Source organism: Melospiza georgiana, chromosome Z (assembly GCF_028018845.1).
Source record: "Melospiza georgiana isolate bMelGeo1 chromosome Z, bMelGeo1.pri, whole genome shotgun sequence".
Taxonomy (NCBI): Eukaryota; Metazoa; Chordata; class Aves; order Passeriformes; family Passerellidae; genus Melospiza; species Melospiza georgiana.
Window position 1 is genome coordinate 64,595,012 of NC_080465.1, and position 16,438 is coordinate 64,611,449.

Here is a 16,438-nt window from a genome sequence, read left to right on the forward strand (position 1 = left end):
TTACTGCCATTACAAGGCAGTATGAAGAAATGCATATGGTGGAAAGCTGCTTCTCTGGCTCAAACTCCACATTTTCTAAGCTCCTCTTTTCTGTCATTTTCTATGTACCAAAGTCCTCACTGTAGTTGCTAGAGAGGTGCATGTTCCAAGCAACAAGGCAGTGTTTGCTACAAGGATGTAGTACTCAGCTGCAACACAAAGCTCAGCAGTGAAGACCCCTCTCACTCCAAATGAGACTTCATCACCTTCCAGACACTTTTCTACCCTATTTGACCTGTGTTATTTCCTCCCAAATTTTACTCTGTGTCTTGGTATTGATTTTCCACAGGGTGGCTCTGGGTACTCGTTGTGAAAATGAGTTAATTATAACAACACGACAACTAAAGTAAGAGAAAGCTGCCAAGCAAAAGTGTATAGAAAAAGGTGCCCAGAGGTGCCTAAACAGAAAAAAAATTCTCCTTCTGAGAGAAAGTGAAAGCAAGCATGAGCATTCTTCTGTGCAAGGACTTTCAGATGTGCTAAGCAATTTTCCTTCAGCTCCTTACAGGACACCCTCTAGGCTATGCACCTGACTTATGCTGTGCTTGCACATAAAACAAGCAATGGCACTTCCAAGGCAGGCTGGTCTATACCGTCATGATGGGGGAGCTGAACCAGCAGGCAGCAGTTCAGTAGTTCAGCATTGTCATGGTTTGATGCTGGCGCAATGCTAGTGCCCCCATGAAAATATATGCTCTCCAGTGTCTGCTGTGAGGTGTGACTAGGAATAGAGCAAAGCAGGCTCTTACTTAGGAATAAAGAAGAAAAACTTTATTAACTTACAACTATACATAAAGAGAAACACACACAGAACTCGGAATGAAAACTTTCTAAAAAACTTTCCTCTTCCCCCCACTAAATTTCCAATACATCCACCTTTCAGATCACCAACTCTCAGTCTATCAATTCTCAGTTCATCAAGGAGAGAGGAGTCTTTCTTGTACTATAGGCTTCCCCAGGAAACACAGCTGGGACCTCTTATGTTTCCATGTCACTCATGGCACCACCCGGAGATCATCTGCCATCGTGACCTTTTCCTTCCATGTCAGTGCTCTCACCACTGCACATGGACCAGAGCTGCTTCTAGGGTTTTCCTTTTAAGGATGCTTTGTCCCATTCCAAAAAGAGCAGTCTCTCACCTTTGGGACATCTGTCCCCCCCAGATTTCACCCCCTGGGGTAAAGGGGCCTCGAGAACAGAGATCTTCTTCTTCCACTGAAGATCGAGGGCACCACCACCCTCCTCACCCGTTGTCTCTGTTCATGCACTCTTTCACATAACATCACTGCACTCTCTTGGCTCCAAGCCATTGCCTCCCCCTAAATGCAGTCTCTGTCACAGGAAAAAATGGTTCTGTCCATGGCTATACAAGAAAAGTCCAGCCAAAGGCCACTCCATCACCTCCTCCCACCCAAGATGCTTCTCCACTACTCTCGTGGCCCATTTCCTCTTATCTCATCTCTATCTCTCTTCTCATTTAGCTCCAGGAGGATTAGCATTTGTAAGGTTTCCATCATCCAAGAAAAGGGTTAAAAATCTCAGGCTCTGCCTGTCCAGAGCTCCCACGCTGCCCTGCTGGGCACCTTCTCACCGCACCTCCCACTGCCCCTTCTCCTTTTCGGCCGGCCATGCTATCAAAGGTGGCACTGGCACAGACACCAGTGCTCTCTCTCTCTCTGTCTCAGGTGGGGGCGCTGCCTTGAAGCCTCTCAGTGTTCCTCCACCCTTCCATCCTGCAGGGGCCTTCACCTCCCCTCTCTGTCCAAGGCCCCGGCGTACCTCACCAGGCCACATGGCTTCCCCTGCCCCGCCCAGCCCGCAGCCGAGCAGGGCTGCTCTGAACCCTTCACTGTCTGGAACCAAGAGAGCTTCCCCCTAGTCAGAGGCGTATCCATGTCCTCAGTGGCCACACCACATATTTGCTAATATTCAAATCTCAGCACCTATTGGGTTGATCACAGCATCCCAAAAAACTCACTTCCTTTTCAAACCAGGACAAGTATTGATTAGGTAAGCCTGTTTTGGTGCTCTACAGCCACCTGTGAGCATGCCAGGTATCTTCAGGGATTCATGTTCAGAAGAGAAAATTCTAAGTGAGGCATAACCCACACAGGATCTGCCCACCTCTATTATAAAGCATCAAGGGTTTACGATACATCAGAAAGGATGAGACTGTATAATACTAGATACCAATGCTTCCCAAATTTTTTTAGATGCAGTTACAGTCACCTTTTCCCCTGCCTTACACCCACCACCAAGCCCCATTACTTTCCATCCCATTATCTTGAGATTCTTTTCCCACAACAGCCCAGGCTAATCCAGGCAGAGGTGGTGAAAGTGGGACAGGGAACTGGCATAAGGAGTCATTAGGAAAGACCTGGCATGAAGAAAAGTGGCTTTACCACCCTTCTCTGGGTGGGAAAAATGAAGGCTGGGAAAAGTGAAGAAGGTAAGGTGCAGTCAAAAGCCAGTGCACAAAGGGACAAAAGCAGCAAGGAGTTGGGAAGCCTCTGTGCATCTGCAATCACTGGATCTCCTCTACCCTTGGACTCTGCCGCTACTTTCCCCAGGCAGTGATAAAGGAACTATTCGTCTTTTCATGACAAACATACAGAAATTTATACCTTTGGCACTGCTTAATTTCTTTTAAAATAAGATATTGTTTCGTTCCTACACAGTAAGTTGCTATCCCTTTATTTCAACTCAGAGTTGTGAGGTATCTTGACTGATGCACAGTATGCAGCACAGCAAAAGCAAGGCATTATCCCTCTTTTTTCTGTCTTTTTTTTTTTTTTTTTTTTGGAACTCAACGCCTCAGTTATGGGAGTGATGATGAACTATTTCTTTTGGCTCCCAGCTTACTTAGTCCAACGTCGCCTTCCTCTTGGTCTGACTCATTTGGGGGCTGGTGGTGGAAGATGCACTTTAGCAGAAGCCCAATGTGACTGAGGAGGATGAAGGGTGGAGGCAGCCACGGCTTCTCACGGTAGGTCATGATGTAGCGGTAACGGTTGTACTTCCAGAGCTTGTTCGAGATGGATTTCAAGTCAAAATAAACATTACTGAGGAGAGAGCCACAGAGGACAGGAGAAGGAGGGTAAATATTCCCAATATAGCGCAAGACACTTCTCTACAGATCTAATCTAACGCTGGTCTCATTCCTCCAGTGAGGTAAATCAGCTTAGCAACTCATGTGCCTGCAGCTAGTGCACTTAGAATGAGATCTTCAAAGCTGCCCAACAGATTTGGAGATCCAACTCCCATTCACATTAATGGGAGCACGGCAAAAGATGTCACCGACATGGCTTTGAAATCCCAGTCATACTATTTAAATTTTAATATATACCCTAACTACAGAATTCAGCATTGTTTTCCTCTTTGGACTGGATTAAAAGTAGGTGTCAGGCTAAGGGAAGACTGTGACAAAATAGTTTGCACCTACATGAGCCATTCTTCTGCAGAATACTCACTGGAGCTGCAAAATTAATAAACATGACTGCACTGAATAATTTTCTGTATCTACTGAATTATAGACTCAAGCACAGGAAAGAATTGTTGTGGTTTCTACCATTCCATTTCTAGTAATTTCAGATTCACTGTCATTCTACACAGCCAGCATATAATCAAAAAAACATCAACTTTCCTTCTGAGAGCATAATTAAATGTGTTTCTCATAGCCACCTATTTCTGGTCCCACTTCTGGAACAATCAAATCACGATTTGGTTTGATATGGTAAATCAGAAGATTTACCATATCATCATTACTAAAGGTTTAGTTCCAGAAATAATTCAGATAACAATTCCACACATGTAAAATAATACATAATGTGTAAGATAATAGATTGATTCCTTGACACAATTTCAGGAAAGGGATTTCTTATTGGAAGTGGAAATAGAATGAGTTTTGACAGTTCAGGGTTTTTTGCATATGAATGAGTTCTTTTATTAATTTGAATTTTTTAAACCTGCAGCTGACTTCTTCTTCCCCAGAAATGCTAGAACTATAAGAAAAAATAAATAACTGCTTGGATTAGGCTGGTCTTTACTAATATTTTACAGAACATGATCCACTACAAGGGGTTCCTGTTAAAACATAAAGGGTTTAGAATTACTATAAAGACACTGATAAAGTACTATGAATTTCTAGAGAATTAATATAAAAACCCTTTGTACTGTGGCAGCACACATTAAAAGGCAAATTGCTGAAAACACTACTGTAAGATTTCAGTCTAGAACATATGGGATTGATTAAAGTAAGTAAGAATTTTCAAATTATTTCCTAAAGGAAAAGCATACTCTTCCTTTATCCTCTTCACTTGAATGCCTTTCACTTATCTGCCAGTTTGGCCTGTGCTATAATGAATTTTATATAGGCTCTTAGCACAACAAAGACAACTTTTAGGAAGGGAAACTTACTTCAGAGATGAATTAATGCTGGTTTTTTTGCCAACTGCAATTGTCCGCTCTCACAGAGTCACATTCTTTTTAAGTGGCAAAAGAGCTTAGCTGTCTTCTCACTATACCTTTCCTTGCACCATCTGGCTACCACCATTCTTTCCTTCATTTGACTTACCCCCATGGCTGATGGGGTACAACCACCACCATCAACATGCCCTTGCTGAGGCATTTTTGGTGAAAATCTTTCCAGAAGTGCAGGCACAACACACCTTAGTTGCTTTTGCAGCAATATACCAAGGTACCTACTTAAAGAATGCAATGAGCAAGTTGACCATGATGATGTACTGCACAAAGAGGTAGACAGCTTGCAGAAAGGGTGTGAGAAAGGAGCCGGGAGGACAGTCTTCATTGGCTTCACAAACTGGAAATGAAAGACATACAGAACGTGGGTAGCACAGGAACCAGAGCAGAGCACAGCAATGGCCCATGCTTGTCATTTGACTCAGCAAGAAACAGAATAGTCCTCACTAATTTCACAGAGATTTTGCATCACTAAATTTCCAACTTAAAGATCAACCTCTACCAAAAGGAGGACTGAGACCCCTTTGTGCTACTACCACCTTAGTAACCACTGTTCAGAAGATGCAGACACCACTTCATACAAATCAGTTATTATGCCAGTCATTCCACTTTTTGTTATGGGGGAATACACAGCTGAAATGTATTTGGGGGATGGCTTTTACCCAAGTAAGCTGAAATCCAAATCTTTGATCCTTAAGACAGGAGTACCTCAGATGTAAAGCCACAAATGGTGGAAATTAGGGGATCCTTTCTGATGTTTTTAAATCATAAAAATGAATACTTCTCAACCTTTTGAATTTCTAATCAAATTCAACTCTTTGGAGGAAACTTTGAAACATACTTTTAAAGAAGGAGCCCTAAATTCGGGACATATTCTGCAGGATAAAAAGTCACTAGAGAAATCATAGCTTTAGTTGGAAAGTGTCAAATTTCTAAAAGTTTAGAATTGTTAAGTGATTAAATGGATTAAACTGGGAACTTAACAGTGTGCTTTCATTAAAAGAATTTTGATTTATTTAACCAAAATACATATGATTGTTTCAGCAGTAATAATGGAGGCAACATGGTCAATTATTTTAATGAATTGGGTCTATGCTGAACTTAAATATATATTTCTGTACCTTAAATATATATTTCTCTTTGGGTTACTACTTTTCTATTTTAGGGACTGTTTTACTTTTACCTTCAGTCAGTAGCAGGAGAGTGCCTTACATCAGTAATGCTTAAATATCTCTGGGGTGCCTGATTACTCTCTCTTACTGAAACAAGGTCAAAGCCATAATCAAGGTACACAACTTTTCCTGTTTAAATTGATTGGTTCTACTTCTCCTATGCACATGGTTTATCTGTTTAAGAATAGTACCAGGCAACTTATTTCTCCCTTTCTTATCCTCCTTTATTCTTTCTTCCTTAAAGACAGCTTTTCTCTTTTCCCCAAGAAATCAGCAGCTTTGGATTCACTTAATTGGAAATTTATTTCACTGGCAGATCCCCTGACCAGGAAGTATCTTAGTATTTTTATGTGCTATGCCCTGATACTTGCAGTATATTTAATTTGAAGCACTAAATTTGAAGGGTTTAGAGTTTAAACCTCTTTATTTTTCACAAAGAATCTCGTATTTTCAACTTCATTCATGCAGTATTACCCATTAAATATACTGGAATATACATATATACATATATACATATGTATATACATATACTGGAATCAGAACTGTTGGAGGAAGAAGAGACTCAGTAGGTAGTCAAAAGACCAAAGAAGACATGCTTCTCCACATATTAAATTTAAGCCGTGAGCTATAGCCTCAAAATTACCTACCATCTATTTCTCCAGCATAGACTTCACCAAACATCATCCAGTAGGGCTGAAATACAATATCCCGCGCCAGGGTCCAAGAAGGAGGCTCCTCTGGTGAAAGAATTGCCTTTCGAGACACCCCAAAACTCAGTAGGACTATGGCCATCATGATCACAATATAGAACATGTTTCCTGTCTAGAAGACGTTTGTGTAAAAGAATTACTTGCGTTAATTATATGTAAAAGAGACATTCATTTTAGGGAAGAGTATCAATCACTGTTTTTACAAATCAGAATATAAAACCAAGGGTAATAATCTAATATGCTGGAGGAAATAAAAATATTTTGTTTCTATGACCTGGAGTACATGAGCATTTTATAGATGTTAAAATCATCTTAGACCAAAAAAGCCCTACTTGCCTCACATGTCCCTCTTATATCTTAAGCAAGATCTAAAAAATGCGGAGATCTTACAATGGTGATTTTGCTCAGTGGTGCTCCTTTCAAACTGAGAGCAAGGAACAGCAGTGAAAATTATTTTGCCTCCTAAACAATCACCATGAAAGACAGAATATAAAAGTATTAAGAAGAAAGCTCTCAGTAAAGGAGGCAAATCACGGTAGGAATCTTCACATGTCCCCCAGGACTAGACAGTTGTCCAGCAACAGTTCTTACAGCAAAAGAGAAACAAGATTAACTTGGATTTCACGGAAATTGTGACAGATAAACAAGAAGGCAGTTATTTGAATCAACAAGTAAAACAATAATGATACTGTTTCCAAGAGTTAGGGGAATAACCTGTCACAGTGAGCCCATCTCCAAGAAGCAGTGACTTTTCTTTCTCCTGTTACCAAGCTAGATTGGCAAACTAACTCAAACAAAACCCTTCTCTAAGGAATTAAGTAAAAATGGATTTTGTGAATAAATTCATGTAATTAATAAATTAAAGAAAAGTGTAATCTGATTATGGTCAACTCACACACAAAAAGAATCATGGTATTTTCAAGTAAAACATTCACTATGAGCCATTAGACCACTTCTCCTTTTCTGTCACTTCTGAGCTTTACATATTCCTGAAGGTAGATGCCTTAGCTACAGAAATACTTCTCCAAAGCACACTACTTACCATTTTCCCAATCATTGTCAGGTATGGGCCAGCATGCTGATTCACAGCAAAAAGATCAAGGAGCCGAGTGTACCAAAATATGATATCCAAGCAGTAAAGCAGCCTCCCTGCAGTTTGAACAGGGGGGTTGGACCACCGCAAACCAAAACCAATCATAAACAGGATGATTGCTACAGAATCAGTAAAATTCCAGTATTCATAAATCCACACCTTCACCTTTTGGCAGAATTTTCCAGGTTCTGAGATAAATACCTACGTAGAATTGGGGGGAAAATGCCATTAAAATCACATATACATTATTTGACCTTTTCTGCATTATTCTGCATTATTTCTGCATTGGTCCGCATTATTTCATGATATTTGAGAATGTATAATTTTCCCCTTTTTTTTTTCTTTTGTCTTGGACCCATTTACTGCATATTGCCATTCATCATCAATTGAGGTTTTTACTTAATCCACCATGTCATATTGCTTAAGATGCGACATCAAATGGGATAGCTCTTCCCAAAAAAGATGGATCCTGAACCTGAATCTCTTCACTAAAGGGCACATAGCTCAGCAGAAGAGAGCAGCCAGTAAAGAATTGTTAAGCACACATATTATTAGAAATTAACAAGCATTTTCTAGAGGGATGGTCATGACCTGCAGTGGCCTTTTCATTAACCCCTAAGTCATGGAAAGTACTGGCCTAACCTTGCCACTGGGAAAATAACTGATGTCCTTTATTTCAGAACAAAAATATAATGAAAGATCCTTGTATTCTGCCAAGGACAGGTTAAAAAAAGAAGTGCTGGCAACTAGCAAGGTAAAGAATGAAATGTTCACTCCTTGAACTGTAAGGTGCCCCAAAGGGATTTTAAGCTTCACTGAGCAAACATGTGAAGTGGAATCCTAGGGAGGAGGCAAATAAAATGTTTGCACATTGCCACAAGTGAGGCCAATTATGCAGTGCTATGTGAGATTACACTGATAAGTACCAAGCAAAGGAGAGATTTTGAAACATTATGCCCTGATCCTGCAAGAATTTATGCATATGACCACATAAATGTAGACAAGTGATCTAGACTAACTCACATGACTAACTAGTTGCAGGGCCTAAGGCTTCAGCAATTATTTGATACAATCTAGAGCAACAGAGCTTTGCAGCTATATATAACAAAGCCCTCAGCAGCTAAGCAGCTGCCCAGCTAAAATAGAGTGTCCTACAAAGTCTTTGCCAACAGACCAGAACTAGAACATGGATAAAGAAAATCAAGTAAAGACATCAATTTCAAAGTGTCCAACCAATGATACCAGAAAGAAGAGCTATTCTTTCTGCTGTCCTAGCATCAAGATGGTGCAAGAGCACAACAGTGATTTCAAAAGTATTTTTACTGTCCCTTGGAATCCTTCACCTCTCTCATACTGATTTCACAGCCTTCTGAGTGATCTGTATTTGCAGTGTCCTTTGCTCAGAACTGTGGCTGGCTTTTTGTGGCTAGCTTTATTCCTCTGAAAGCACAGCATTTCAAAAGTTATACAAAAGAGTATTCACATTACTGTTTGCTGATTTGTTATGTGCTGATTCTGCAGTGAAGGCATGTCAGAGCAGATACAGTAACTGAGGAAATACATAGCTGTATTTGTCCCTAGGCTGAGGTTTGGAGCTCAAGTTGCATTCAGAAGTTTGGGTCTAATCAACTGTAAATAATTGCAATAATTTTGATTGGAATATCTTTTTCTTTTTTTGTGTGTTCAATAAATCCAGCATTAAAAGTTGATTGTATTTTTTTCTAAGTGCATTTATGGAAGGCTAACTAGACTTGAGGGAGAGCCATGGATTATTCTATGTAAAACATCTATTAATTCATAACAAGTTCTCACTCAGATTAAATATCTAAAGACAAATTTTATTACTAGAAGTCTAATGGTCAGCCTAAGAAAATTAAGGACCAGGTGCCTACATCAAGGTGCTAAATATCAATTCACAGTCAACTACACATTACCAACCAGCTCTACACAGAAAGGTAGAGAATAAAGGCCAAAATTTGAGATGTATTTTGACAGACCAAGAACTGGTCTTTGAATAAAAGAATTCCAATAAATAAATTCTCTGTATAATTCTCCCTAAAATAAAGCAGGATTTAGCATTCCCTGGTTACAAGAAAAATGAGAATGCAAATGGAAAAACTTACCTCCCTGACTTTTTCAATAGCAGTAGTGAAAATATAAATGATAACAAACCACTCTTGAACGCTTGGTCTTGGTTCCATCTTTACCAACACAGTGTAAGTAAAGAGCATGAGGAATGCCAAGTAAGACATCTGCAAAACACATGGTGCATAATCCATACACACAAAAACCTCAAACAAATTTCTGCAAATAAAACAGCTGGTTGGCTTCACTATAGGTACTCAAACTACTGGGACACTGCCACGTGTTTGAGCCCAGGATCTTTATTGCAGTTCTTGAAAAATTTGTTTTGTTTTGGTTTGTTTTATGGGAATGTCCCTAAACATCATTGGAAATTGGCACTTTAATGCTGAAAAAATAGGTGGGAGCAGAAGGTAAACAATTGCAGCATATGCTCATCCCCATAAAAGAGACATATTTTTTTTATCTTGGATGTTGGACTAGATGGTCTCCAGAGGTCCCTTCCAAAAGTAACTATTCTGTGATCTTATTCTGTGATCTGCACACCATTCCTTGAATGCAAGGGCTGTCTTATGCCTTTATCCTAGCCTTCCCTAGGGATGAGCAACAATTCTCAAAGTTAAATAGGCAACTGTTAGTTAATCTGTGCCTTCCAAAACACAGGAATGATATTAGGTGGAAAATACATATGATCACAGCCTGATCTTAAACATCCTGAGCTCTACTGACACAGGGTTACTAAAACTGATTTAATAAATGTACATTTCCTATAGCAAAGGATTCCCTATAGACAAATATTTGCTTTTCCAGAGACAATTCTTAAAGAAAGGAACATGAATATCAGTGAAGTATTAAAAGTACAGAAGGTCACCTTCAAATCTATGTCAGCTTTTGCAACTGACCACTGTAAAAGGCTGTGCTTGAGTTTTTCTTTAGTTCCTTATAATTGTTTTCCTGGGTTTTTGGGTTTGGTTTTTTGGGTGTTTTTAGTTCAGTTGCATGATTTTAGCAGACAATCTTTACACTTAACTGTCAGAGAAACCTTCAAATGGCTTCCCATTTACACCCACCACTAAGTGACTGCAAATTCATGCTAGAAAAAGTAAAAGCAGGATTAAGTGGCATTTGAAGGACCAAAGGAGGGGTTTATCACTCCAAGTTCTAGAATTATGACTAACCGTGTGAAACCAGAACTTGACAATTGGTGCGTTGTAGAACTCATAGATTTTTCTAGCTCCAGTCAGGTTTCCTTGTCCACCATCTCCTTGGCTTTCATCAGACTTCTGAACAGCCTTTTCTACATCATAACCCCTCTTTAAAAGAAAACAGCATTTTTTCAGTAAAAAACAATGGTCTATAATTGCAAAGGGAGTGTTGTTTCAGGGGGAAGACAGACACAAATGTCTAAACTTAGTTCTGAATACACCAGTCATTACTGCAGCTTGGTTTTGTCTGGTTACAAATATCTCATTCGCAATAATCAACAAGCACTCTGTGAAAGATGCCCTATATGGCACAGCTACACTGTCTGTATATTTTGTATAGTATTTTGTATAAGAGTATTTAAGGAAAATCAGTAGCCTGGACTTCTGCTAGAGACTGATAGATAAAATCACAAGCTAACATTAAGCAGAATGTGTGTGAGCACTTTTCCCAGCTGCCTCAGGTTGGGCTGCTCCCTTCCTGCACTAGGAATACATGTGAGGTTGGGAAGGACTTTCTCATTATGGCCAGCACAGAAGTGACATCCAGGACAGATGAAGTAACTTGTACCACATTTACTTAAGTCCATATCCAAACTAGGGACCTAATCCATACTTCTGGAGAGAACTGGCCTCCAGCCATTTCATTCCACCTGATGAGCATCTTCTCACTCCTCAGAACTGCACTGTGGTAAAGAGACAGACTCTGGCACACAAATGACTGATCCTCACAGACTAACCAAAGTCTCTTTAGAGCTGACTGGGCTCTGTTCCCCGTGATACCATAACTGGTGGAAATCTTGGGACTGAGGCACGTGAGACATTTCTGCCTTGCTTTTAAACTCCAGCATCAGGATGGTGGGAGGCAGGAGAATACTCATAACGACCTAAAAGAGAGACACAAGATTAATTAAGCAGTGATAGCATAAACCTGAGGCCACCGTCAGCCATGCCTGGTGCCAGCACAAACCCAGTGCAATTCCACTGGCTGCAGAAGGAGTCACTGGTGCTTGGAATCTGTATCACAGAGTCTGACAGCCTCTGAAGATTTGTGCTGCTCTTGCCTGATTTCTGGCTTTGAAGAGTGTCATTGTATCTGGGATGCTTTCAATACAGCTCCCTGTGTCTGGAAAGCATCCTTCCCACCAGCAGCTCTGCCAGGGAATAGGCAATGTGGGGAGCAGGTGAGGAAGGACTGAAAAGTGCTGAGAGAATGGGAAGAGCAAGAAAAAATCCTTCATCCTAATGTGATCCCACATATGCTTTTGAAAAGAAATAAAACAGAAGGAAGAACTGTTTTCCCTCCCTCCCTTGCTTTTTTTTCCCCAGATGTTCACATTCCAACATATGCTTAAGCAGAGCTGTCTGAAACTGCATAAGCCGTGTCCATAACCAAAAAAACCCCACATATTAAGCATCTAAATAGCACCTGAATGGTTGGAAAAAAACAGAGCAATGCTACCTTAAACCAGGAGTTCTTCCGCATCTTCAAGCGTCCCATCCACATGTCGGTCAGCAGCATCTGTGTGCACGTGTGGGACACAAAAGGCCGCAGCCCCACGGACACAGCCAGCTTCAGGCACGTGGAGTTGCTCCAGTTTTTCAGTTCATAGGTCAGCAACTTCATGGCCATCTGCTCATTTTGTTTGAATGCCTTGTCCAGCACATCTAAGGCAAGCTGCCCAAACTCCCTAAAGCAGAAAGGAATTAACAGTCAATATAACAGGATTCAGTCCAAACTCAGAGTTACTGCTGAGAAGAGGTTGCTGTGAATACTCTGGTAACTCAAGTTCAGCTATCAATCTCAGTAAACATGCCTTCTCCCATTTTTCTCATTGCTTTATCAATATACCTAATGAAAAACAATTTGGGATGTAAGCCTAACTGTTTAGTCCTAATCATAACGTTTAGGGCCATCCTGTCTTGTCATTTTTCATTTGTTCTGCTCTTAATCTCACTCAGTGATCAAAATGAACCGTACAAAGCTTTCTGCATTTGCTTCAACCAACAGATTCACCACCACTGTGTGCAAACATTGCAGCCAGTTGCAAAAGTCTTTTCTTTTTGGACTGACTTTAAAACACTTCTGCAGAGAAGACTCTTAATGGAAGGCACATACCCTCCTTCAAATTAAGATTTGGAGCTGCATACAAAAGAACAAAGTATGTTTTATTGCGCCTTAAGTTTTTATTGAATCTAAGCATGAAATCTACAAAGCAGAAAATACATTTCTAACCAGAAAAACTACGAGAAAACACTAAATGGAAATTACAAACTCAAAGAAAAATTTTGGTCCACTTCCCTTTTAATTCAATCAGTTATCTAACTTTCCACTTAGCCTTACACAGAGCAGGATTTAAGCACTGATTTTGCTCATTACTACTTGCTATAAATTTGAACAGGGCAGACCTATGTGCTATATGGCTTTTTAACAAATTGAACTGAAAGAAAAGCTGCAAAGGAAATTTCAGCCTTTCACCTGACCATTTAGCAGATAATGAACTATACATTACTCACCTATACTTTCAAATATGCATTCAGGTAATATGCAAATAGTTTTCCTTTAACTCTCAACATTACACACCTATACATAGATCCATTATATAGTATTAATAGTGAGTCTGAAAGTACTTTTTTTATACTCCATAATCCACAGCATCACTAACTTTACCAACTCTTAGTGGATTAGGGCAGTCTCTAACAATTCTCATCACCAGAGAACTTTAAATGAAATGAAGGCAGAACTCATACTTTGAATACTTCTTGAGTTCTTCTGAAGTGTCATCCACCATGTTGCTCTGTTTAGCTTCATGTGCCATTGCTCTGTAGAGTTTACAAGCAACAACAGCTTTGACCATGGCTTCCTCTCCATGCTGCCAGAAGAACATAGCCATCTTCTGTCTTTTCATTAATACTGCCCAAACCAGGAGGTCATTATACGGGTAGATGAAGCCAGTTGACTCATAATTCTCTGTGTAGTTTACATCCTCTTTTAATTTCTTCTTATACTTTGGGAAAGGGCTGGATCTTTCCTATAAATTTGTAAAAAAACAAAAGAAGGGAAAAAAAACCACAAAGAAAATCCCAGTGAATTGCTGAGGTTCAGATTCATGAAAATAAAACTGCACGCAAATCTGAATTGCAAGTAGCGAATTATTTGATAGCTATATACGTTTAAGTCATAAACCACAGCTAGGACTATGTTCAGATTACCAATGCTAAGAAGCTGGTAATGTTAATGAAGGAAAAATACGCCTTGCTCTGCATCCATGCCTTTCATAACTTCCCTTTCCATAGTGTTGGGCACTCTCCAAACACCATGATTCCCCATGCTTTTACTCCCCATGCTTTTATATGTGCCATGATAGAAGAAAAAGTACACAGTAGACTGAATTAAACACCTTAGATCCTTAAAGATTATTTTCTCTGTCTGTCACATTTGCTATACTTTCACATCTGGGTATTTCTTGGTGAATAGTACAGGGAAAAGTGTCTTACTGACGTAAGTGAGGAAGTCTCAGTGCTATCATGGCTTCTTTTTGGCTCTGACTAATTCCAACACAGCCATTTAAATCCATATCACTTTAATGTTTTATCAGATAGATAGATAGATAGGCAGACAGATAGATATTAAAGCTAATATTAAAGCACATCTTTGCTCTTCTATCATTCTTTCTCTGAATGTTTTTCTTCTTAACAGTCTTACTATAACACCTCAATAAGCCAATCATGGGAAAACATTGGGAAAGTCAGAAAACTCCTATGTTTCTTCCAAATTCAGAAGAATTTTCACACATGCTTGATACTCAGATATTTGGTGATACTACATGTCAGTGAATTAAAGCCCTTAGCAACTAAAGGATGTAAGTTAAAAATTATCATAGAGTCTGAGCTTGGTTTCACCAATAAAATGGCAAGATTTGTACTTTGTGAGCAGTAAAGTATTGTTTCCACTGCAATTTAAGTAGAATTATAAAAACTAAGAGCCTGACTAGCATGTCTAAAATTTGTCAATAAAATTATTAACAGCCTGATATTTCCTAAGCAAAGCCTAGAATAAGCAATTATATTACCTTGTATTTGTAAGGCTGTGCAGTCCTGAAGAACTGAGAATGCAAAGTACCTTCACTGGATCCCATGCCACTATCCATCTGATTACTCTGATGAAAGGCAGGAGACAGGCTTTGAGGCAAGCTGGAGACCACTCTCTAGATCCAAAAGCAAACCATAAAACATAAGAGGAGAAATACAAATTAGAAATAAACTTTTCTGGTACTTGCTGACTAAAATAGTGCGTGTAGAAATTGATGTTATTCAAAAACCAGTGAGTCAAAAATCACCATAACTACCACTGAAACTTATACCATCAAGGAAAAAAATGGCCTGTTTCACATTTCAGTTAACAAATAAATATTTTTCTGAGTCTCTGAATTCAAAATAATCATTTTCCACTCATAGCATCCACGAAATGCAACAAGCAGGGTTTCAACAGATGGAATCGCCCAGTCTGGATGCTCTTCTGAGTGCCAACCTTTATAAAATGTGCCATAAGCTGTTTGAAAGACAGAACTCTCTGAACTTTTTGCTGATATTTTCCTTTGGAGGATAGCTCATCCAGCATCTCGGCAAATTTTGTTCAGTGTTGGCTAAGAGGGAAGGATGTCAACAGCTGAATCCCTAATGCTCTTCCCAACAATTTCTAATGATATGATTATATGGTTTCACCTATCACTGTTAAGGTCATATTTCATTAGGAAGGAGCAAAAAGTGTTAGAACTGCTCACATCTTTTTAAAGTGTTATGTTAAAAACTAGTGACACACAGAAAGCTCTGTCTCCCTATTTCTAGTCACTCCAAGTTACAGGTTCCATTACTTCTTCTCATTTTCCCTGATAATGATGAGGTTTTTCTCTTAGTCATGGAAAGATTTCATGGGGATGGGAGGGTTTTTTTGTTTGTTTTTTAACATATGGAAGTACTTAAATGTCCAGTTTTACTTCAAAAACTGAGGGTCATTTTTATGCAGTAAACCTATACCTCTGCAATGTTGGGAATGACTTTCAACTAATTTATTGAGAAGTTTAGCTGTTTTTAACCTACTGATTTTGGGAAACCAGCAGGGTTAAATCTGCCCTAAATCTACTTCAAGACATGTGGAATTTAGTATTTCCATGAGGCGGTTCAAGCTGCAAGAAGTAGATATGTAACTGTTTCAAAAAAGAAAATGGTAGTTGGCACAGTCTTGTCATACCTTATTGATAGACAAAATACAACCCAGATACTGGACACAAAGGTAAATTTACTGAACTAATAAATAATTTAACAACCACCAATACTCTTGGGGATTTCTCTCTTCTATTTGCAACCTCTCTATAGTTCTCAATCAGACAAGCATGGCACATATTTACATTATACTCCTCAGACAAACCACGATGACAACATGAGCTATTTTCAGGTGTCACATTTTGGCTTTTCTTGGTAACCAGTGTTTTGGAAGAAGCTACCTTGTGTTTTCTGTAGAGATCATTGTAGAGAATTCGGAAATGCTTCCTTGTGTAGCTGCTCTGATAAGCTTCACCAAGGAGGTATTCTATCACCAGTCCAATGTCAATCAGTGTTATCTTGTAATCCAAAGAAAGGCTATTCTGAAACACCAAATGT

General features: G+C 39.4%; 1 protein-coding gene across 1 annotated transcript in view; it reads right to left on the bottom strand.

The window, feature by feature from the left end:
- Window positions 1-16,438, bottom strand: part of TRPM6 (transient receptor potential cation channel subfamily M member 6) — an 86,373-nt gene that overhangs the window by 33,981 nt on the left and 35,954 nt on the right. The window contains exons 14-24 of the mRNA XM_058044564.1: window positions 16,282-16,422; window positions 14,851-14,985; window positions 13,529-13,809; window positions 12,240-12,468; window positions 11,510-11,664; window positions 10,754-10,886; window positions 9,617-9,745; window positions 7,443-7,694; window positions 6,338-6,512; window positions 4,744-4,858; window positions 2,902-3,101 (exon numbers count right to left, since the gene is read on the bottom strand). Coding sequence (XP_057900547.1) covers window positions 2,902-3,101; window positions 4,744-4,858; window positions 6,338-6,512; window positions 7,443-7,694; window positions 9,617-9,745; window positions 10,754-10,886; window positions 11,510-11,664; window positions 12,240-12,468; window positions 13,529-13,809; window positions 14,851-14,985; window positions 16,282-16,422 — 1,945 coding nt within the window. The remainder of the gene's footprint in view (window positions 1-2,901; window positions 3,102-4,743; window positions 4,859-6,337; window positions 6,513-7,442; window positions 7,695-9,616; window positions 9,746-10,753; window positions 10,887-11,509; window positions 11,665-12,239; window positions 12,469-13,528; window positions 13,810-14,850; window positions 14,986-16,281; window positions 16,423-16,438) is intronic.